Genomic DNA, 24330 nt, shown 5'->3' with positions numbered 1-24330 from the left:
TGCTGTATGGGTAAATACATGTTTCTTTGTTTTATCAAAACTTACATAGTAAATAGGATAGGCAAGACTTCTTTAAAGGAGTTAAAGGGTAGATTTTTTTGTACTTATCTAATATAATTAAAAAGTATCATATTCTGTCCCTTTCTAATGCAACTAAATATAGTACCTATGTCCTTATGGTATATAAAAAGGTAGATAAAAAGTGGGTACTAAGTCTTTGTAAACATAGATTAAATGGATCATAATTTTAGAAAAAAATTTAATAGTACTTTTCCTTAAGAGAAACAAGAAAATATGGTTATTCAATAAGATGCTTTAAATACAGGAAATTAAAAATGAGGATAGACATTTGGATGTATGCCTAACAATTTTAAAAGCGTTTTATAGCTTTAAAGTCGTAAAGAAAAATTTTAAAATATTACATAGGTTCAAAACTTTTAGAAAACTAGGATACTTGACAGTTATTTCCTGTGAAAGTCTTGTCTGAATTGCTGGTTTCAGTGAAAGTGTTTATTTCAAAATATAACTGGGTTATTTTTCAGCTAAAGCACGAGTACTTTACTAGAGTGTCCCTTTATTTTACATTTACTTTCTCTTTTTAGTTTCAGATTTTCTAAACATTTGTTTATTCAGCATCAGTGAAATCGATTTAAAATTTTTGAACACAGAGAAAAATGAAATACAGGGCTGTAGCCCTATGATAGAGCACTTGCGTCCCATGCTTCAGGTTCTGGGTTCAACTTGCATGCCCAGTAGTGCCAAAAAATAAAAATTGTAAAAAACAAATTGTGTAAGAATTTTAAGTGTAAATTGTGATGGACAGCTCATTTTTGCTAATCCATTTATTAACATAAACAAGTATCAGTGTAATGGAAACTATTTCCCAAAGAAAGTAAAATTGTTGATTCCATAAGTTGGGTTGTCAAATAGCTACATGCAAATCAAGTTACATATGGAGATTCTTGAGTATTAACACTTGATTGGAATTTGTGTTTAACATCAAGGACTTCACATATAAGAGATTGATTCATTCCAGTTATTTTTTATCATGGTAACTAGCAGTGTGGCTCTAACTTAAAATTCATGTTGCAATAATAGAAGATATCAAAGTGAAAGTTGTAAAAACAATTCTGATTGATGAGTTTTTGAGAAATAGAGATTTTTTAAAATGTCATGTAAAATATTTTCACTGTCACCTTACTATGAGCTACGTAAGAAATTTCATTGTATCTGGTGAAATATTAAATAAGGTGTAGTATTGCATTTAATTAATTAATTAATTTTTACTAAAACCTCAGAATTTTGACCTAGTATTCCTAGTGAGGCTTATGAAATCATAAAGCAAAACCATAATTTAATAAATGCCCACTTAGAGCTGTTAAAAACTGGGTTAGTGTGATGACTTGAATTAACTGCCATTTAATGTTCTTTAATTTCTAAGTGGATGTTTAAATCTTTAGCAATGTATGGAAACTACAAGGCATCAGGTCTACTATTTAAAACTTGTCTGAAAAATCCTGTGAGAAATTGTGTGTAAAGTTTGCCTATGCAGTACCAATTAGTTGTATTTTGTTGACTGAAAATTTAGCAGTTTGCATTCGTAACTAAACCGTTTGGTCACTCTTCTTTCCTTAGGTTTCCTATTAGCTTATAAGTTATTTTATTAATATCATTTAAGGTATTTCTTAAACAATGATATAATTACAGCTTTGTGGAATAAAAGTATCTAGGTCATGCCTTTTCCTTCTGTGTCTTCCAGTGACTCAGCTTTAGGAACTTTATTATGCTGCTGTCAAGCACAGTATAAGAGGTGTAAGAACTCAGCTGACAGGGTGTGTGAGTGCCCATGTCTGTGTTCTGAGGTGTGTGGAAGGATTGTGGAAAATCGGAAGAAAGGAGAAGAGAGGGTCACCGTGGTATCACCGCAAATTCAGTACTAACAACATAAAAGGCTTTTACTGTCATTCTAAAACAAATGCCCTCTCCCCGCCTGTGTCTCTCATTTTATATTTTTCTGTTACCACAGTCTGTTTTTTAAAGGACACAAAATGCAAAGAAGCTCAACTTTACTTCATGTTGTTTCTGATTCTTAGAATTTGTACTTTCATTTTGTTGGTAAGATCCATTCTTGCTGAATCATGCCCACTGCTGTGGCATTAGACACCCCACAGTTTAAATAATTGAGATTAAAGTGTCTGTGATAATTCTAATTATGTTTTAGTGGCTGGACTACTGCCCAGGCTATCTTTGCTATCCATCTAGTTTGTCTTCATTTCTAAATTAAACTGGGCCAACAATGCTAAGTAAATATTCTGGTTAAATTTTTAAAAAAAACATAAAGCGCCAAAACCCAAGGGTTGAAATATTTTGCATATGCTTTGTGAGAAAATGTTCCTACTTGGAAACATGTTTCAGGCTAAGTATTGGAAGACTTAGAGAAAATACCGTCTGTTCCTTTACTCGAAGATTGGTAGTGTCTTTTTTCTCATAAAACTCACTCTCACTTTCATCTGTCAGATCTTTCTCCTACTCCTTTCCTCCCCCACAAAGGCAGCAGCAGTCATGGTGCTGGAGCCCATTCCTGTCATGTTCCAGTGTCCTAGGGAGGCGCAATTTCAGTTAAGTGTTCAGGAGCCCATATGCCTTCTTCCCATACGTAAACTTGTGGGACTAGGTCCCCTGATGGTAACGAATAGATGGTAAAGAATAGAAGACACCGTTCTTTTTCTTTTTTTCTTTAATGCATGAATAGTTTAAGGTGTGTGTCAGTTTTGCCTTCCTTATAAGATAGCTCACTTCCTTTGCACTGGTTGGACATCCTGTTCCAGAAATCTAGTGACTGTCTTTTCTGTGGAAAGATAAGCTCAGCAGGTGGACCCAGCTGAAACCACTTCAGCCCAGCACTCCCCAGCAGGTGCTGGCTGCATGAGCCACAGTTGGCTTTCACCCAGAGCCTCCCTGTAGGAGCAGGGAAGGCAGGCGGGGCAGCCTGCCCAGCATTGTGGAAGATGCCTTGGCCCCTCTCCAGCCAGGGTGTCATGGCAGGTAGCCTGACAGTGTGTGCTGAATCTCTTCACAGGATGGCTGTCAGCCTTCCAAGGGACTGCTTGACTTCTGATCCTGCATGTCTAGTTTGTAACCATCTTACTTGATTTCTCTGGAAGAGTCTGAGAGTTAACCATGAGAACAACAGAAGTACAGAGTCCTCTGATTTTGCAGTTTTGGGGCCGCTGGTTTGGAAAGAAACCTGGAAAAAACAATTAGGGTAAAAAGTAGGTGCCATGGAATCACAGAAAAGTCAAAAAGACAGTAATTGCAATTTTTCTGGCTGCTCATTTGATTTTTTATAACTCCCATAACTGATTAGAAACATGAGAACAACACATTTCACTTAACTATTGTGGAGAACAAATGGAATGAAACAGTTTTCTCATTGGTAGAGCTGTGCCTACATGGAATTTCAGGGGGCAGCAGAAGCCTAACACTGTAACCTGTAAGATCCTTATGTCTTGGCTGTGTAAGCATCATATACACACTGACACTGTTGAAAGGAAGTTCTTTAAACAAGGAATAAAATACTATCTTTTGCCAAGTTAAAGAAAATGTGGATCTTGTGAACACTTTACTAATGGAAGGGACCCATGACATTCAGGGTCCTGTAGCTTAAGTTTAGTGACTCTCACATAACTGGTGCCTCTGGCAGGATGGTCAGAGTGACTGGGTGAAAGAGGAATGCTGCTCTGCCATGGTTTAGTGCCTCAGATTGTACATATTCGAAATGGAGATGTGCACATTCATAGTTACTGTGAAAAAATATCCCGTAAGGCATACGTTGCTTAATAAAATAACTAGAGCTCATAGGGACAGGACAGATGTTAGTCCCTGCCTTCCCCACAATGAGATGCATGGGACAGAGTTCACATCACAGGTCTTCATCTTCCCAGACTTGAATGATGAGAAAGAATCTCTGTTAGAAAAGCAGGGCAACAAAACCGATTGCAAATACAGGCTTTCCAGAGATCCATCTTAATCTTCTGCTGTTTTCCCTCATTTAATGTTTAATATTGTCTTTGATTATGAAGGAAAGGGAAAATCGTCAGCCCAAGGATTATGAGTTATAAATGTTACAGTTTATCATATTGTCCCCAGGAGATGGGCAGAGGTGTTTTATTAGTCACAAAACATACCTTGAGATACGTTTGGGGTACTCACGATTGCGTGCATGGTACACAGTAGTCATAACTCATATTCATTATCCATTTACTGTGTACTACCCATTGTTCTAGATTCATTCATTTATTTTCTCTAAGCCTAAAAAGTCAGCCTTACTGCTGTTATTATTCTTGGTATCAGTCTACTTTACACATCAGGAAAGCGAGTGTGCAGCAGTTAAGTAGCTCACCAGATCTGCATGTCTGAGAAGGTGCTGTCTGCCCCAAGTCCTGGTCTCTCACAGGACGGGGAACTGGACATTCACAGCCTCACAGTCAGCCTGGCCTTTTCCACCCAGACTGTTTTCTGCCGCAGAGAGCGGCAAGTGTGCTAAGTGGCTGAGGGGGACATCTCCTCTCCTGTTCCTCACAGACCCCCTTTTCGGTCCTCTCATTAGACCCTTGGCCAACTGCTGTCATCTTGCCTGATTTACCCGTGTGGACAGTGCCCTCTGCTATGATGATCCAGAGCCCCACTAGCACAAGGCAACATCCCTTCGACATTTCTCCTTTTCATTTGAAGTCAGGTATTTTTTGCCATTTCAATTTTCCCGTTCCTTTAGTATCTAAACAATTTAGTTCACAGTCCCCAGCCTAGGCTAGATTCCAGATCTAGCTTTGGGTGCCCAAAATCTCACTAAGAGACTCTCCTCTAACCATTGTAATTTATTGTTCATCCCTCCTTGCCTTTGTAAGTACAGAGGGGAGTTCTGAAGATATAATTTTGCCCTAACTTGTGACAAATTGTTTTTTTAGGGCACGGATACATTCTGTATGAAATGTATTCAACTTTTCTCTCTACCCTAAACCAGCCCTGGAGTGCTATCTTGCTTTATAGATACAGCCTTATAGTAAATATTTTATACTCATTTTTACATATAAAAGTGCAGTATCCCATGTAATTCTCATAAAAGACCTTATAGGATAGAGAAATTCATTATGATAAGTTGAGGGACTGAATCAACAAAGTTCGATCTGTTAAAAAATAATTAAACTGGAGTAAGAAGGTAAGTCTTATAACAGCAGACCAGGGCTGCATAATATTTTGGAGATATTGGGAGAGAGCTGAGGGCCTGGCTCCCAGGCTGACTGGAGCACTTGGAGTGGTCTGTAACCAGGACAAACTAGTAAAGCTCTCTATGCCTGTTTTTTTTTTTTTTTTTTTTTTCTGTAAAATGGGAATATTATCATAATATGGCTTATGATTGTAAAGACTAAATGGGTTCAGGCTGTTAAAATGCTTTGTAAAAGTTACAGTGTATAGCTAGCAATATTTAAATGTTAAGCATTGCATGTGCTTAAAAAATGAGCGTGGGTTGGCACTCTGACATTTAGCAAGTTCTAATTTTCTGCATTAGTCAGTGAATGCTGTCTAATATTTATTGTAAATGGCAATGCCAGAAGAAAAGCTCTTGACTTTAGAATAGCTCAAGCAGCCCTTTCTTACTCCTGGGTAAAGCCCTCTAATGACCCTCTAGTGTCCTTAGGATAAAGCCTAAACTCCTTGAGCTTGAGAACAATGTTTTCAGTGATTTCTTTCTGTCTCACTTCTGCTTTCCGGTCCCAGCACGAAGCCTCCTGTGGTGAGCAGCTCTCTGTGAAGCTGCTCCTCAGAGGTCAGGGTAGGAAACAGGAACCTTCCTTTAGCTGGATGACTTCACCTTTAAGCTACATCAGGAATGATCTCCACAAGTTTGTGTGCCCAGTTTCATTCCAGTGAACACTATCAGAGAAGGGCTGGTATTTCTACTTGTTTGTATGACTGAGTTTTGGTTACAACAGAAACCCCTGTAAAAAGTAGTTTAATCAGAGAAACGGTTTTCTTATGAACTGAAACATTAGTACCAGCAGAGATGGTATGATGGTATGATATGATGTGCCAATCAAAGCAGGATAATTCTAATAAAAGTGACACACAGGTGTCTGTATATAATCCTACAACAGAATGAGGAAACACTTGGCTGGTTGAAGACTCAGCAAGAGCCAGCTCCAACACTAGCTTCCCATCACTGTGTCATAGTTCACAATTTGTTAAGTAACTTCAAGTGATTTTTAAAGTCATTGCTTTTAGAGCTCTTTTTCTACATTTATCATTAATATAGTGTAGAATCTTTGACTTTGTAAAGTCTCTTCTAAATTATGAAGTTACCAACTGAAATTTATATGATTTACCAAATAAAATAAATTATCACTAAGAAATATGCCAGTAAACCTTGCCTTAGGTTTATAAAACTATCAGTGAGAGGAGAGATCTAGCGGGATTATCAAGCTCCAGAAAATGATTAGTAAATATTTTGTGGCCACTACTGCATTGTAATTTAATCAACTACTGGCCCATTCCCGTGCAGTTTCCTAATATAAATTCTCAGAATTCATATAACATGAGCCATATTCCTGACATAAAATATATTTTTCTATTTAAGCATGATTTAATTTTACTTACAGATAAACAGTTAATGTAAAACATCTGTTTCTTAATAATTCAAATTTATTGGAAGTGGGTAGATTTACTCTTTCATTCGTTATAGATTTCCTGGACTAGTTTCACTGTTGCATACTTTATGAAGTACTTTAGGTTCACAATGTGAAAACAATTCTTAATATTTCCGATGAAATGACAAGAAAATATTTGCCATCTCCTATGCGACTGTAACAACATTAAAACATAGATTTGTCTGGGAGAAATTTCATTTTTTTAGGTATAGTTTGGTTGGTTTCTGTGTGTTTAATTACCTGTACCTGCAGAAAAGATAACATTTTCATTTGCTATAACATGGTAACAAATACATAAAATATCAACAGATTAATATTAAATTCTACTATGTTAAAAGGAGTCTTTGAATGGAATCTTTGATAGCTCTTTGGAAACTTTCTGTATAATCTTTTTTAATTCTCACAAACACTCTTTGAGAGTGATATTATTAATCCAGATTCTTGAAGGAAATTAATCTTGGGAAAGTTTAGTAATTTGTATTAGATCACCAGGCATGTAATTTGGCAGGATAGGAGTCAAGTGTATGTGATGCAGAACTCTTGTTCCGCTCAATCTGCTAAAGATTGCATTTATCTAGGTGTACTTAACATGACTTGTCATTTATTTATGCACATCATCTTTCAAAGAAACAATCACGTTTTATAAAAATTGTATGCTTTGTTAAAATTAATTAACATAAAATAACATAAATGTATGTGTAAGGAAATATAAATCTGCATTAAGAAAGTCTCATGCTCGTCAATGCTAAAACAATTGAATTTAAAACTTGTGTGCATTTTGAGTTGCATAGTTCTCATTTCTTCATAAAAATATCTTTCAGCTCATCAGGATACAGTTTTGCCCTAACTCTTGGGTTGGAGAAAAACTGGTCACAGTGGTATTTTTGTTCAGAATATTTCATGAAGCAATAAACAGTATTACTAGTTTTCAAAACATGCAGGATTGAGTAATTTTCCTTTGATGATAGATTCTTGTACTTTATGGAAACCAATGCCTTAACACTAGCAGTTTCCTGTTTTTCCCTGCTGTCTCTTCCCTTTCCTCTTTGTCTTCCCTTTCCTTCTCTTCCCCTTCCTCTTTGTCCCCCTTCCTTTCCCCTTCCTCATTTTCCTTTCCATTTTTTCATTCCTTCTCCTCTTCTTCCTACGTCGTGGAGATTTTCAGAAGAAGGAACTCCTGTGGAAGCCCAGTACTAATGTAGATAGCATAGAATTCCTGGATCCCCTGACCGTGTTTCTGACCCCTTTTCTTCTTAGGCTTCTGTTCCCACCTCTGTGCCAACACATAAGAAGAATAAGGTATAGGAAATCAGTGTGGTGTTATATTGATGTGCAGTTTTCTATACATCTAGTGAAAAGATACTATAGTAGACTGTATAGTGTACTTGAAACCAATTGTTTCCTAGTCCAGAGATGTTCATCAGAGCCAGACTAAGAACAGTATTAAGAATGCCATACCTGGAGATACCCAAACTAACTAATCCATTTATAACAACAATTTCTATGGAAATCTTTACCTTCCAAATCTGGGAATCTGTAATCTGAAGTGATCCACAGATAATCCTGATTTTTGTCTGTGTTAAAGAACTCTCCTGTTAAATAGAGGTACTTGGAATGGCATGTATGGATTTGGGCTAGGGCCATTATCCATCCTATCAATATGAAGACAAGAGTTAGATTTTAAAGACTCTTACTGCAATTTGATAATATTATCACAATCCAACTGTGTGACAGTAGATTCATCTATTGAACCTGGCCATATTCCACCTTAGTTTTATCAAATTCCTATTAAAGGAGTATAAAAGTTACTTGGATTGTCTAGAAGAGGTGAACTTTGAACATTCAGACTCATAAAGTCCACTTAGTACTTGATGTTGGAGGTTTTAGAAGAAGATGATGGATTTACACTTTTTTAGAAAAAAGTATTGAAGGTGATTCTAAAGTGGGTGATAGAAACACCATATTTATAATATTATAATAATAAAAGAAAAACAAAACCTTGATAATCTGCTTTCTTCTCCTTTGTGTTACTATAAAATTTCTTGGAAACAGAAAGGGCTTACAGAGCTGGAGGTTTCAGGGCACATGTGATTGACCCCTTGCTCAGAGTCTTTGCTGAAGGCTCTCAGCATATCAGAGTGGGCCTGGCCAAGCCCACCACTTCCCTCATAGTAGGGTAGCAGGGGAGAGAAAGTCAGAGGGCCGGAGTCCTGCTGTTACCCTCAAGGTCCTGCTCCCAGTGACTGGGCTCCTCCCACTAGGCCACAACTCTTAAAGTTTCCTCCACACTCAAGAGTGCTGTTGGATACTAAGCCTTTCACACATGGGTCTTAGGGAGACATTTAACATCCCAAGTATAGGATTGTGTGTGTGTACCTGTGAATGTGTGTGTATAAATCATATGTACCAGTAGCATTCAGAAAATGCTATAGATACAGCATCAATCTCAAAAAATTATAGTATAAAATATTCTAATGCTAACATTGACATAAACTTTATAATACTACATATACAATAACAAATACAAAATGTTAAAAGAATAGTAAAAGTGAGTATCAGTGTACTAAAAGAAAATCCTAAAACCCCCAATAGAACACCTTAGGTGTAGTTTGAGATGTATTTTCATAACTGATCCTTAAAGTCTATGTTTTAAGTAATATTTATCCTTTACCATCCAATTTTAAACCGAAATGTTAACTTTGACAGTTATACCCTAAATGTTTATGAATCAGGATATGAATGGGTTATTTCGCAGTTAATAAAATTTGTACCGTTACTTTTTGGAGCCAACTATTTGGGTTCTGTTTTATTCATCATGTGCCCCCAGACTTTAGGACAATTCTTAGTTTTTTGTGTGTACTTGGTAAATACTTGCTGATTGAATGAATTTTCATTCTAGGTGTTTAATTCCATAAGTACTTGATCCCAAGCCCTGCAAGTGTTTATACATTACCTGTATTTCATAGTATCATAGTAGGTTACAAATAACAGAAAACTTTTTGAAAGTGACTTAGAACAGTTTATTTTACATGCGTGAGAGAATTTTTTAAAAGTAGATGTCTGCCGTCTTGGGCTTACCAACTTAACGGCATCAGGATGGGAAGCTGTGAGTTTGTGGTCTCACTTTCAGTTTTTTGCCTCATGGTTACAAGAAGCTGCACAAAATCTGTATCAAATTCTGAACTGGACAACAAGAGGAAGAAGGGAAAGATGATAGGCCAGAACCATGTCAGCAACATGATCATTATGGTTAAAACAAGGCTTTCCCACAAACTAGTGAACAGATTTCTGTTGCTATCTCATAGGACAGACCTCCGTAATAAAGTCATCTCATTCAGTGGAGGCAGAGGTAACAGAAACCTGGTGAGTATTATTTGCTAAGACCTATCTTGATCTATTGGCAGGCACGAGGCACATTGCCACTCCAAACACAAGGGAGAGTCTGCTATCAAGGAAGCAGAATATGCATAAATAATTAATACACAAAAAGCAATGTCTGGCCCAGTATTATAAAATAAAAGTATTTAAACTTTATTTACTGTGTTTTCCTTTTCCTGTAACCTTCGTAAAGGGACAAATAGTCAACTAGTGTGATTGTATTTTCACTGTAATAGATTATAGGCACCAGGCAAAAATAATTGATCTTACTACCCATTAAAATACATAAGTCATTATATTTTAATAGATTGATTTAAGAAATATTATTCGGTTAGTATGAATGCTGGCTGCTTTTTTGAGATGGGCACTAAAATGCTTAGGTTTAGCCAACAAAATTATTTGTCACAATATTTATTTTACTTTGCCTCTACCTCTCTTGATACTGCTTTATATTTTCTTCAGTTTTCAATGACAAAATATTATAGAAAATCTCTTGTAATATTTTCTCTGCTTTTGATGATAAAAGTCATTGGTAGAAATTGGATCAGAATTAAATTTTAGCTGAGGCGCGAGACTGACATAAAAATAATGATTTAAATTGTCAGCAAAAATCTGAGTCACTGCTCATTTTATTAAAAGGGTGATCAGATGATCACCCAGTTGTTCATTTTTGGTAAATATCATTACCTCGATAAAACAGTTTATGAGTTTGTGGAAGTTTCTGCATGTGTTAGTGCACATTCAGATCTAATCATCATTTAGCCTACCCTCAAGGCTGGAAAGCAGATGATTATACAGATTGTTTTGAAGTTTGATATGTTTCAATCAAACATTAGAGGTAATTAGGGATTTGGGTTAAAGATTCATTCAAAACAAAGAATCCCCTTTGCATACATTTTCCATTCTATTCTAATAGGTTTTTGTTTTAAATGTGATTTTTGACTCTTAGGATAAAGTATATTGGACAAATGCATGCCCTGTATTGCCACAATTCACACACTTAAAGAGTAATGAATAAAAAAGAAATAAGCAAAGGCATTTGATCATTATTTGGTTGCATATCCAAGCAAGTTTCAGAAAATTTGCTTCTCTGGTAATTGTAATTGCTATTGAACATTGACACGAATCTGTGATTTCCCAAGGAAAAACTAATTATTTTTTTATTTAGATTTATGTATCAGCATTTTCATCTAACATATAATAAAATTAAAACATTATAGTTGATGTTGACAACTATGCCATGTGATTCACAACTCATTAATAAAACTCTTCGATACAGGAGTTAAGATTTCAAAGCAGTTAACTTTTGTATTTAGTACCATGAGCCTTAGGAATGTGTGACGTAAAAGCAAAAAAAGAGGAGTCAGATAGACTTGAATTTAGATTCTAGCTGTGTGCTTATTAGTTCTGGGACCTCAGGCCATTGGCTTAAGTTTTCTCACCTTCAATTTCCTTATCTGTAAAATGAGGAACATAGCATACTAAGGGATCACAGTCAGGATTAAGTAATATACACAGAAACATATGATTTTTTTGGTCATAATCACTGATATTACAGATAGAATTGAGGGCTTCACTGTAAAATCAATTCCTCAAGGGCACATGGTAACAAAACTGATGCCACAGAACTAATGAGTATTATCTGTGCAATGAGCCATTCAAAGTTAATTGTGAATCAGCACATTTATTCAAGTGTTGAGGACTTATAAATTTTGTTTTGAAAGGAATGACTTCTTATAACAGCTACGTTTGAGGTGGTTTCATACTAAGGTTTGGGTGAGACTATTCTGTGATATGAAACTCTCATGTCATCCAGTGTTGACTTTTCTCTTTAGAATGAACAGTAGTTAGGTCTGAGAAGTTTGGTTACCACTCCTGCCTGACAAGGTAACTGCCAAAAGCCACATGGTATTTTTCATGGGTAGTGTGTGCTTTGAATGTAGCAGATCGCTCATTAGTTGTAGTTTAGCTGCCAGTGGATTTCTGAGTTAGGTTTGCCTAAACACTTTGTACAGACTAACTAAAGGGTACAAATTCTGAATTCTTTTTCTCCGTATCACTAGGTTTTTATTTTTGAAAATTACCAGCAATTTAAAAACTTTATTGTGTGCTTATGATTTTTGCTTCATTATAGATACAAATGTCACGGTGTGAATAACTTGTGCTTGTTTTGAACAGCAATTACTAAAGCTTCCTAATGATAATGAATCATGTTTTGCAACAAAATTAACCAAAAGAACCAGAAAGATCAAAATTAAAAAAAAAAAAAAAAAGAAGTAAACTACTTTGAAATAAAGAGGCAGGCTCTTCTTGGCAGCAACAATTAAGTGTGAAATATCAAAGTGAAAGAGAAAGAATTATCTTTAGAAATCACTTCAGAATCGTATGTGTGCTCAGGTGACTCAGCCGTGCCTGTCCTGTGGGATCTGCGAACATAATTTTGAAGGTATCAAAAGCAGTGCCAGGAGCACAGACTTGGAATGAGAAGGGTGAGTCTGCCTTCTAACTGACAAGAAGCTGTACTGGTTAGGGTGTATTCCTCTGAAAGTAACAGAATGCCGGTTTTTCACTGGATTAAGTAATAAAATGGATTTTTTTCCCACATGAAAGCAAGTCTTAAGAGACAAGTTCCAAGTTTAGATGAATTAGTAACTCCGTAATACACTTTCGATCCAGATACTTACTTTGCACTGCCAAGCTTAATCCGTAGGCTTCACTCTCCTGCTGATTATCCATATTTTCTGTTGATGGCTTATCAGTTCTAGGCAAAACATGCACATCCACTAACCTCCTAGGTAGCCAACAATTTTTTTAAAAATAATACTTTCTGCCAAAAACTCTCTTCCCTTGCAGAACCCCTTCACAGTTCATTGGACAGAATTAAATAGTGGGACCACTTAACTGGAACTAAACAAAGTTCATTGTTGCTAAAACTTAGAAATAGAAGTGTAGAAGAAGCTTCAGTGAAACTGGGGAAGAAAACTGGAACCAACTTTGGAAGGACTGGCATTTATTATTTACTTATTTATTTATTTTAAAGGAGAAAAAGTTTATTTAGCTCACAGTTTGTGGAAGTTCCAGTCCATAATCAGCTGGCTCCGAAGCAGAGTGGCATGGCAGGGGGCAACCATTTACGGGGACAGAAGACAACAAAAGCCACAAGAGCTAAAAGAGAGGAGCTCACGACTGGCATTTAAACCCTTAGACATGGTTACAAAGCTTGAGGTGGAGGGATGTTCACATTGGTGGTTTAGAAAGAGCTTTCTGGATAAAATATTTTGAAGAATTTGTCAAGAATCCTGCTTCTCTAGTGAGAAACCAGATAGGAGATTTTTAAAGACAACTTCTCAGCAGACTTTGGATGGACTGGTTATATTATGGAATGAAACATAGCAAGCATTTTAGAGACACATAAATGTGGTATAATTAGTATCAGTGGGATTTGGTCAGTGATTAAACGTAGGAGCAAAGGTGAAGGAGGTCAAGAGTGACCCTGATTTCTGGATTGAACATTGAGCTCTATAGCAATGCTGCCATTGAGGTAAGGAACATGAAAAGATGAACTTTACCTTACACAGAAAGGTAACTTTGTTCATGTTGGGACAGACTGAATTTGAGATGATTGCATGACATAAATTGATTAATAACTAGGAGGCAGTTTTGTAGTTTCATAGGTATTTTAGAGAGACATGGATTATGAATACAAGGGATCATTCATATTTAGGTTACATTCAATTGCAACTTTGGAAGTTGATAGGCTCCCTAATAAGGGTACTTCCATGTGTTGCACTACCTTTTAAACCAACCAGGCAGAAGTAAAGATACTTGGCCGCCATCCATCTGTAATAGTCTGATTCACTGTGTGCAGACTGGGACCACGATACGTGTTCTTTCAGAAAGCTGCTTTTATTGTCATGATTTCCTAATTCAGTGTCACTGATGGAGTGTAAGAAGTGGACATAATCAACAAAAATAAAGTACTAATCAGTATGAAGTATTACACTCTTGGCAGAGGTGGTATATAATAGGAACGAGAAGGTATGTTGTCATAAAAATGCACAAATGGGCACCTTTCTCCATGAGAGTCATGATTAGATACTGCCAAAATGTAAGACACATTAGGAGTGCTGAGTTATGTAATGATTGGTAGTCAAGTTGGCAACAAGTTTTAGATGAACAGTGAGGATCCCATAGCTCACTCTAATGGGTTAGGGAGGGGTAGATGCTGTGTTGACATCCCCTTTAGTGACTTGAGTTCAAAAAACAGAGTTCACAAAAAGGGAATGTGAATATTAATGCTAAAATACTTAACAATTCGAAGTGCTATGTGTTACTCTGTATGAGAACATTAAACAATTGAATAGTTTTGTCAGGGAATGTTGCTTGGGCTGCTTGAGGCCAGTGTTGATTTCTGATGGAAGGAGGCCCTTTGGATGTGTACTCTTTCTCAGGCAGTGTTCCGCAGCCAGTTCTTACACAAAGAAGGCAAAGTATTTCATGGGGAGGGTTTAGTTCATGGCATTTTGACATCCAGGGAGAGAGGTGATTGTTATAAATTGATTTATACCTAGGTTCTAATTGGGAAATGTATTGGCGTGACACAATAAGCATCCGTTATGGTGTGGTGCTAAAATTTCAGCTACTTCTTCACATATTCTTCCTCCTTGACTTTTGTACTGGGGCTGTGAACAGGACTGCAACCTGTTCATATTTTTGTTGAGCATACTGTAGTTTTGTTGTGATGGTTAGAGGAAAGAACATATGTGTTTTGCCTAGTAGAGTGTCTGACACATAAGTTCTCCTAAGTTCTTTCCACATATTTTTAAATAAAAGACTACGTATATGGTTCACTTTGTGAAAGATAGTTACTCTCCCATTCGTTATCTTTAGAAATACAACTGGTTATGGATTTCTGCTTCATCAGGAGATGTCAAAAATCAGTAACGCACCTAAACTATTAATTTTTATCAAATTTAGTCTTCTAGTAAGAAACAAATGACATTGTCTTCTTTGTCTGCACTTTTTGTCGACTGTTCTTTGATCCCTGAAACAGCTGTCAAGTTATAAAACTTACCCTGTGCTGAAGGGGGACGTGGTTTGACAGCTAGGATAGCTGTGCATCTGGGGTTTTTTCTCATGGATTGTTTAAATGTATGTTGTCATTGCATCCAGTAGCTTTTTTTTTTTTGCTACTGTTAAGAAGAAACTTTAAAAAGCTTCTCTCAAAAGTTTCTTTTATGCAATGGAATTTTGATTCCACATCTTTGGAGAATATGAGTTCCATCCTATTATTAATCCAAATTATTTCATCCTTATTTGGTGGTAATCTTTAATTGCCACCTTAACTGTGGAAGAAACATGGAAGAAACATAAACAATTTGAAAAATGATGCTTTCTGGCATTTTTATGCTTCTGCATAGCTTAAGATTTATGCTTTCTCTCCAAGCTTGGTCCACTCAGATGAGACCAGATATCCCTGGTCTGTCTCCCACTCTTTAAGAAATCAGGTAACAGGGGCTGGGGATTTAGCTCAGCGGCATAAGCGCCTGCCTTGCAAGCAGGCAGTCGTGAGTTCGATCCCTGGTACCGATAAAAACGAAAAAGACAAAAAAAAAAAAAAAAAAAAAAAAAAAAAAAAAAAAGAAATCAGGTAACATGTCTCTTTCCTGGGAAACTCAATAAAATTTCCTGTTCTTAATAACTCATTTTAGCAAGATGTTATGAAAAAGACAATAGACAAAGTGACATATTGCAAGTTATGAATGATTGATTACAATTATGAAGATCATATTAGCTTCACTAACTGTAATTAATCCATAAGTATTATATTATATGAAGTTAAGGATTTAATCTTCCTGTTCATACTGCATTTCACTCATTTGTCCATTCTTTTTTTTTTTTTGACTTAAGAAACCTTCTGTTTTCTAAAAGTAACTTCTTTCAAGAAAAGAGCATTAAAATTAATAATGTGTAATAATAAAATTATAGCATACTTATGCAGAACTAGTCTCTGTGACAGTCTGTTGTTTGTTTGGGCCAATAGTTAACCAGCATTTACTTATTAAACTTCTGTATTAGTGAATTTTTCCCATTTATAGTAACCATAAGTACTTACCTTTGAGTACATACTCATTGACCTGTTTTAGAGTTATTTTTCCTAGAGAATCCACTTTATTAAAACTATAGGTTAAAATACCTAGTAATATGACCATCTTCGTATTGGTTGTATGAAGGTCATAATTAAATGGTTGACAGCTGAGGGACAATGACTTCGAAGGCTGTCTTAGTTTAATTGTGTTGCTACATTTTAAAGTATAAATAATAGAATAAAAACATTTTAAATAAAATTTCAGATATCTAATTAATGTCTTCCAGAGTAACTGTGGTATCAAACATTTCCTCTAATTATATTCATTAGTGGCTTCTCCCGGACAAGTTTTAATTAAGTTGTACAATGAAGATCAATAGGCATTGCGTATTCATTGCAATTTGCAACATGCATATATACTGCTCAGAACAATTTAATTATTGTAATCATAGCACAGAAAACACTTAGTGATTGTTCTGTATTACTGCCATTTCACTCTTTTAATAAATTCAGAAATACAACTGGGAAATAAATTTCTGGAAATTCACATATATACCCTGTCTCTACTGCTGTGTTTAACCTATTATTTTTTTTAATGTTTCTATTTTTTATATAACTAGAAGGAAAAAGAGAGGTATTAATAATGTCAGAATATTTTTTACGTATACCATTATGAACGTTGAGATATTGTCAAAGCATAAATATACACGCCTCTAATAATTATAGACATTCTGTGAAAAATAATTTAGGAGAATTGGGTCATTAAAATACATTATTTTTATTATCCACATGAAAATAAGATTATTTTATTTCCTTAAATAAGAGCATTATTTTGGTTCATAAAGAATACCTCCAAAATATGCAGCTTCTGTTAATGAAAATCATCCTAACGATGTACTCTACAAAGAAATGTGGAGACAGGTATTTTAGTAGCATCAGTGAGTGTGTAACAGGGCTTCTTGACTGTTGGAACTAGCTCCTGGGGACTTGGAAATTGGCTCCTCGGGACGTTTGCCATGCCCTGTGGAATGTTTAGCCTCATGCCCCACTGACTTCCTCCTATTCAGTGGCAGTAGCAAATACTATCCTCCCTGCACCCCCAAAGTTTTCCTAATCAAAGATGTCTCCAGACCTTGTCAGATGCCCGTGCTGAGTGAGAAGCACTGGTGTGTATCGATTCATTCACAGCCTTGGATTTGCCCACTTGCTAGATGATTCACTTACTAGACCAACAGCGTTTCAGCTGCTTCAGGTAGGCTAGGTGCATGAGTCACATATGATGTTCTTTTAAGAAAATGACATGCTTCTAGTTTTCTAGAAATAACAATTTGGCTACTAATGTGGCATTCAATGAAAATACCCTGCTCAGATTTAGGAAAAGGAGGATTTGCCATGGTTTCTTCAAAAATAAAGAAGCAAAACTTAGTAATACGTATTGCCAAAGACTATGTAGTGGGTGTATTTGAAAGTGAGGAGTCTTTTGTGTTTCGAGTATTTTGAGGGTGATTGATGGAAGTGTGTCTTTTACTTTAATATATTTTTGTCGAAACAATATATAATAAACTTTACCTATTTTCTCTGGGGCATCTGAGGAACTAGTCCAGATTTGTACTATATGAGCAAATCAAATAATTGCCCAAAACACCTTATTTTACTCTTTTCTTAGCTCGTAGTTCAATAATTGCATGTGGATATCTTCTTGGCACTGTGAATTTTGTGAAGTCATTTGTTTCCAGGAGGAAACTCAGATTATACAGTAGTATATATCATGATATGCATGTATTTCCTACAAACCTCCTCTTCTGTTTATCTGAAGAAATCATTTTGACAAAATCACAAGATTATATAGATTCCAATTCTAGTTGTTTTCATGTATTTAGTAGTAAAAACTTCCAGTTAGTTCTGTTAACAGTCAAGGTCATGTTTTGAAGTTTTACATTTGCTTCCACATTTTCAATTAAAAAAAAAAAAAAGAAAAGAAAAGAAAAGAAAAGAAAGAAAGTAATAATACATATTAAAGTGAGAACAACTAGATTTTGAAACACTTGAAATTCTGTTGATAAAATGAATACTTCAAATCCACATTTTGTGAGACCTACAAAGAGTTCTGTTTCTCCAGGCAGTCTGGTTATGAATTCCTAGAATTCCTGTGCACATCATTGGCCACCACACGAGATTGACTTCTATGTGCTACGGCAGAAGCACCCTTCATTTTCTAATTTGCTCTGCTTTATCTAATTTACACAGATACACTTGTTACTCAATATGAACGGTGAGCCAAGTGAATCATTAAAATGAATAAACATAACAATTTAGGTTCTGTACTCCCTTGGCATTTAGTCATGTCTAGACATAACCCCAGTGTCCTAGAAAAACTAAAACGAGGACAAGGACATTTGTGTTTAATGTAGCCTTATTCTGGGGGAACCTGGGAATTGCATAGAAAAGAAAGGAGAAAAATTAGGTGTAATAGCATGTCTATCAGGAAAGAAGATCCGTTGGTAATAAAACAGTTCAGGGTTTTTTGTTTGTTTGTTTTAAAGTCGTTTTTTGACAATTTTTCACTTTGTTCCAAATAACAGTTCTGCAGATTTATTATTCTATGAAGCCAATAAGATTAGAGTATACTACAGATGACACAGATATTATATGGGATGCCTTTGATACTTAACGAGTATAGAGTTAATGAGAAAAATAAACAGACACATTTTGCAATAATAATGTGTGATAATTAGCATATTTCAGTGTTTTCTCTAACTTTAAATTATTGATTTATTTTTTGTAATAGGATATATTAGTTTGTCAGATATGTACTGTATGTACTTCTGTCTCAGTAATTTGTGCTACTGTAAAATAAAAGAATGGATATTGAGAGTTAAATGCATGTAATTTTTATAATGTACCAATTTTAATTTCAATCGTGGTCCTCATTGTCTAAATCATAACTCTTTATATTGTATGTTCTACTACAGAGCATGAAAATAATTTCTTAGTCTATGAATTGCTGTTCTCTTGTTTTATAGGCTTAACACTTCCATACAGAATCACGCTTTTAGAATATTTTGCATTTTAAATATGAGTACTTAAATATATAGTAAAACATGCTCCAATACTTCTTCCTAGTCATAACCCAGCTTTTTCTTTTGGGTTTGTATGTCATGTTCTGAGTGGTTCACTTGTACAGTGAGTGGGTCAGTTAGATCCATGCAGATGAGAAGTAATAGTTAAGACACATAATAACCTGCGATCCAGACGTAAACATTTGATTAGAATTTGATTAGACCCTGCCATTTAAACCACTCTAATTTCTTGGGGAGATTATTGAACACCTGGATATGTGTGTATATGTTTGTGTGTATTACTCATCTGTAGCTTCTTTGTAATGATATTCAGATTTCCATCTTGAAATTTCCAAATATCTTAGACTTTCCAGACATAATGTGTCTGATAGCTTTATGTGAAGCACATTTTGCATTTTGAGTGTATATAAGTGGAAGCCGTCCTGGGAAACGCAATGGACTGTTAGCTGTAGTAACAACCTGAAGAGCTGCGGCAGACGGTTTTCTTGTCTTGGTTAAGGATGTAGGGACTTATTTATTAATTAAACTTGCAATTTGGGTTACAGATTTTGGCTGATATCACAAAAATGTCACAGGCTTGGGAATAGTTTATTGCTGTTTAATGTAAATTATTTGTTAATTGCTTTAAACAGCTTTCCAGAAAGGAAAAAAAATACGTTATCTACAATTTAATGGCTGCAGTCTAATTCAAAACTTAATGGCTTCTAGAAAGTCTGCATACGACTCTTTCCATCAACCTTTCTTTCATTTTTCCTTTTTCTTACTATTTACTCTTTTTCTGACCCTAATTTAGTAAGAAATTATTTGGGATATTTATGTTTTTTTTTTTCTCCAAGTGTTTATGTAAAATCACTTGTTTTCTTTTATCCTGTTTCCTACACATTTTGCTTCTTGTATTCATCATAAGAAAATTTTAAAATAACTTCAGCTATATAAATAGTATGCATTATCAAAATTGTAAATGTTGTTACACATTTTACTCAATTTTTTATTATTTTTCTTTCAGTGAATTTGTTGGATTCACGCACTGTCATGGGGGACCTGGGATGGATTGCCTTTCCAAAAAATGGGGTAAGTTGCTATGAAATTTTCCCTGAAGTTCAAGTTTCTTACATATGTATTATGCTAAAGGTACTTGGGATTGAAGATTAACAGGACATGGTTAAAGGAAGTCAGGCACATGAGTGAAGGGGCCTCACATTACTTCCATGGGGAAAAGGTAGCAACAGGGAAAGGTTGTCAAAGACCGATTAACATAATATTACATGCTTCTGTAAGTATTAGTCCTCAAAATGATGTAATATTTCCCTCAACATTCAGAAAGTTTTCAGATTAAACAGTCAACAAACTTGTAAGAGTTTATGTTCATTAATAGAATATTTATTTTCTGTTTCTTTGCCTTTGTGACAGTTTTATATTGCTTTTTTGAGACAGGGTCTTGCTATGCAGTTTAGGCCGGTCTCAGTGATTGTCCTGCTTCGGCCTCCTGAGTGCTGGGATTACAGGCTTGTGCAGCCATGCCCAACTGACAGTTTTATATTGTATGAGAAATGGAATTTAGTAGCTGTGATGAGTGCTGATGCAAAGCTGTGACCAATTCATTACCTCATTTCAATTACAGAATTAAGGCAGGAAGATGTCATGAGAAATCCATTTAAGTCTTGTCAAGATTAAAAATTTCTTAAAATTCCAATTTAGTCACCATTCAGATGATGTTTTCCAATTCTTTTTTGTAGTTTCGTTTTGTTTAATGGCATATGTGTGCGATGCACAATAATTATACTTCTCTTTGGCCTCTGGAACAGACTACACAGCACTCTGTCCTTATTTCTCCAGCTCCCCTGGTTCCACAACGCTTATCACCCCCAGATGCCTATTTTTTAATTTTTCTTCACTGAAAACTTTTCAGAAAAGTTGGTTACATTGCAAGAGTTTTATAATTAATATTGTTTTTAGCAAATTATCTTATTGGTGTACATTAAAGCCAGAATCCTTTGGGTAGAAAATTAGATGTATATAAAAACTGTATATCTGAAAGTATTTATAATACTGACAACTTTGTTATGTAGATTATATAAAAATGTACTTCATTAAGTTCGCACTTAAGCATAGAACCATATTATCGGACAGAAAATGAGAAGTAAAATAGGATATACAATCATATTATACTGAAACATCAAATCAATATCAACTATATAACTATGTTAATAATTAACTTTGAGAGATTAACAAATAATTTTGTATTTTATTATTTTCTAATTTTTAATCTAAAACTACTCACGTTTGTATAGATTGACTTTGTCACAAACATTTTTGATCCTTCATTTAAAATATGTCTTAAACACTTAAAATTATTTTAAGTACTATATACTTGTATTTAATTTGGGCAGTAATTTGTGGCAAAATATTTTGCTATGGAACATTTCACCTCGGAAAATAATCTAAGTTTAAGTAATAAAAAATTATAAGAAATGTATTTATAAAAATCTAGCCGAATGTTTTACTTTATTTTCAAATTGAGAGAAAACCAGATGTATTAATCTGTTATTAAGAAAATTATTGTTTAAATTTTCTAATGTACAATTACATATGACTGTCTTAATCAATGTGCTCTGTTATATTTCACTAATTTGGAGTTTTTTTTCCCACTGTTACAATGACGATTGTGACCCAGTGATGTAGCTCAGTTGTAGAGTGCTTCCTGAGCATGCACTAGGTCATGGGTTTGATCCCAGAACTACAACCATGAAAAATGATGATTGCATTTAGAATTACAACATTGAAATTTATTGTTAGTATAGAGTTAAGAGAAGAGAGCCATAAGAGTATGACAAAAAATGGCGTGATTCATACACGGTCAGTCTCCGTTTTGGGCTGTAATTCTTAGTCTGGTCTTTTTTAACTTTTAGAATCGTCCAGCTTCCCTTACTTCTCCCTCTATGTATTCTATCATTTTTTCTCTATTACAACCCATATGGAGATGGATTGCTTGCTAATTCTGACCTGTGGGAATCCGTGTATGAATTTTATATACCTCAACTTTTTACAAACCAAGACTGCTTTACTGAATTAAGAATTTAAAATGCCCTTTCTCAGAAGATATCTGACATGGTATTGAAGTTAGTTTTCTAAAATTCTGAGAATATGTATGATATTCTCTTTGAATTTACTTTTATATTTTTCCCATGTTTCCACTTGGAAGTAATTCAAAGGGTTATTGTAACAAACTGTTCCTAAGAGAGTGTGTGTGAAGTATTGTAGTTGTTCTTGAAACTATAAATTTTGCGAGATTTGCTCAGTTTTGAAAATGATTTCATTATAAAAACAAACCCTCTACATATAAAAGTTGACATCTTTCCAAACAGTTCCATGTATTCTTTTTGTCTTTCAATTGCTGATACAGTGCTATATTTTTCCACATTTTTAAACACCATGTATCTTTTTAAAGACTCATAATTTTAATGTGCTATGATTTCTTTGGCTTAGCTGATATTAATATTGAAGAAGCAGAAATTAATTTAGAGTTTAGGAAATGTTCATTTGTTTAAACAGGGGGAAAATGTATGGAATTTGAGCACCGCATTTTGGAAAATATAATTCAAATAAAAGGGGAAGGAAAAAAGTTTCCTATTCATAGGCAAAAAAATGAATGTTCAAATGTATACATTTGTAGTAAGATATATAAACTTTTAACATATTTGGGCTAGGTTTTGCCATTTATGATTAGAAAAGCAACAGAATCCTATGTGAAAAGTAGATCTTCAGAATGATATGAACAAGAATTGAGAAGTAAGAACTTTCAAGAGTTTTTTTTTCCCTCCTCAAAAGTCATAGAAGGAAAATCTCAAAAATGAATTGTCCATGGGGCTTTACAGTGCTCCACTGTGTTAATGGGCACCTAAGAGGCTGGGCACACCTCAGTGTATGTATGACCCGAAAGGCTTGAGAAGTTAGGTTTCCACCTTTGGAAGGGCCTTGTGGCTCTGCACAAGCAGAATGTAATGGTTCCAGCAGAGTCTGTAATTACTTGCAGAATGGAAGGAGTACCCCAACATACACACACAACTAATCAATTTAAGGTTTTTTTTTTTTTTTTTTTTTTTGCTTTTGTTTTTGTTTTAATCTGTCCTGAACTGCAGATGAAATATAGTGGTAAAATGCTTGCCAAGCATGCAAAAGACCCTGATTTTAGTCCCCAGTAAATGCACGCGCACACACACACACACACACACACACACCCCTGACCAAATGTTAACCTGCTATTGAGTTCGCCAAATAATAACTTTGATGGCTACAGATGGTGAAGAGTAGCTTATAGAATTAGTTTTGAAGTCATTAAAAAAAGTAATGACAAATGCTAGAGTGTAGGGACAATATAAGTTGTAGAATTGCCATATTGTATTTAATACATCCTGTTTGCAACAAAAATCTATGAGCAATACAAAGAAACAAAAATTATTACCACTGTATTGGACAGAAATCGATCAGTAGAAATGGTATTAAGGATTCTCACATGTTTGTCTTGCTAGATGAAGGCCTAGGTTAGAAATTTAAAATGTTAGTTGAAGAAAGAGAAAATTTGTCTAAACAATTAAAAAAACTATAAGAAGAATGTCTCATGTAATTAAAAAAGTCAGCAAAGAAATAGAAATCATTCATAAAGGAAATAAAATTTTGAGTTGAAAAGAATAAAAACCGAAATGAAAAATTCACTGTGAAATAGTAACACCAGACTTGAGCGAGCAGAAGAAATAGCAAATTTGAATATAGGAAAATGGAGATCATTCAATCTGAAAAACCAAAAGGAAAAATAGTAGAGAGAAATAAACAGAAATGCAGACACTTAGGGACAGTATAGACACAGTGAGCAAAGAGAGGGCGGAGAGGTTCTGAACAACTATTTTAAGAACTGATGGATGTAAACTCCCTAAATTTGATAAAAAATTAATACCATATTCAAGAAACTCAATGAATTTAAGTAGCATAAACTCAGAGGTGCAGAATGAGATAAATCAGGATTGTCAAAAGCCAAAGAAAGAATCTTGAAAGAAAGAAGAGGGAATTTACCATCCCATACAGT

The 24330-nt window shown here is 34.9% G+C and overlaps 1 protein-coding gene across 15 annotated transcripts in view; it reads left to right on the top strand.

Annotated features, from left to right (window-relative positions):
• Epha5 (EPH receptor A5) overlaps positions 1-24330 on the top strand; it is a 337092-nt gene that overhangs the window by 5003 nt on the left and 307759 nt on the right. For all 15 annotated transcript variants that reach the window (XM_003463755.5, XM_003463754.5, XM_013145832.3 and 12 more), the window contains exon 2: positions 20257-20321. In XM_003463755.5, coding sequence (XP_003463803.1) covers positions 20257-20321 — 65 coding nt within the window. The remainder of the gene's footprint in view (positions 1-20256; positions 20322-24330) is intronic.

The sequence above is a fragment of the Cavia porcellus genome, unplaced genomic scaffold (genome assembly GCF_034190915.1).
Source record: "Cavia porcellus strain 051 isolate PalLab524CR breed Dunkin Hartley unplaced genomic scaffold, mCavPor4.1 scaffold_30, whole genome shotgun sequence".
NCBI lineage: Eukaryota > Metazoa > Chordata > Mammalia > Rodentia > Caviidae > Cavia > Cavia porcellus.
The sequence above is the reverse complement of the archived record's forward strand: the minus strand, read 5'-3'. Positions and strand labels throughout refer to the sequence as shown.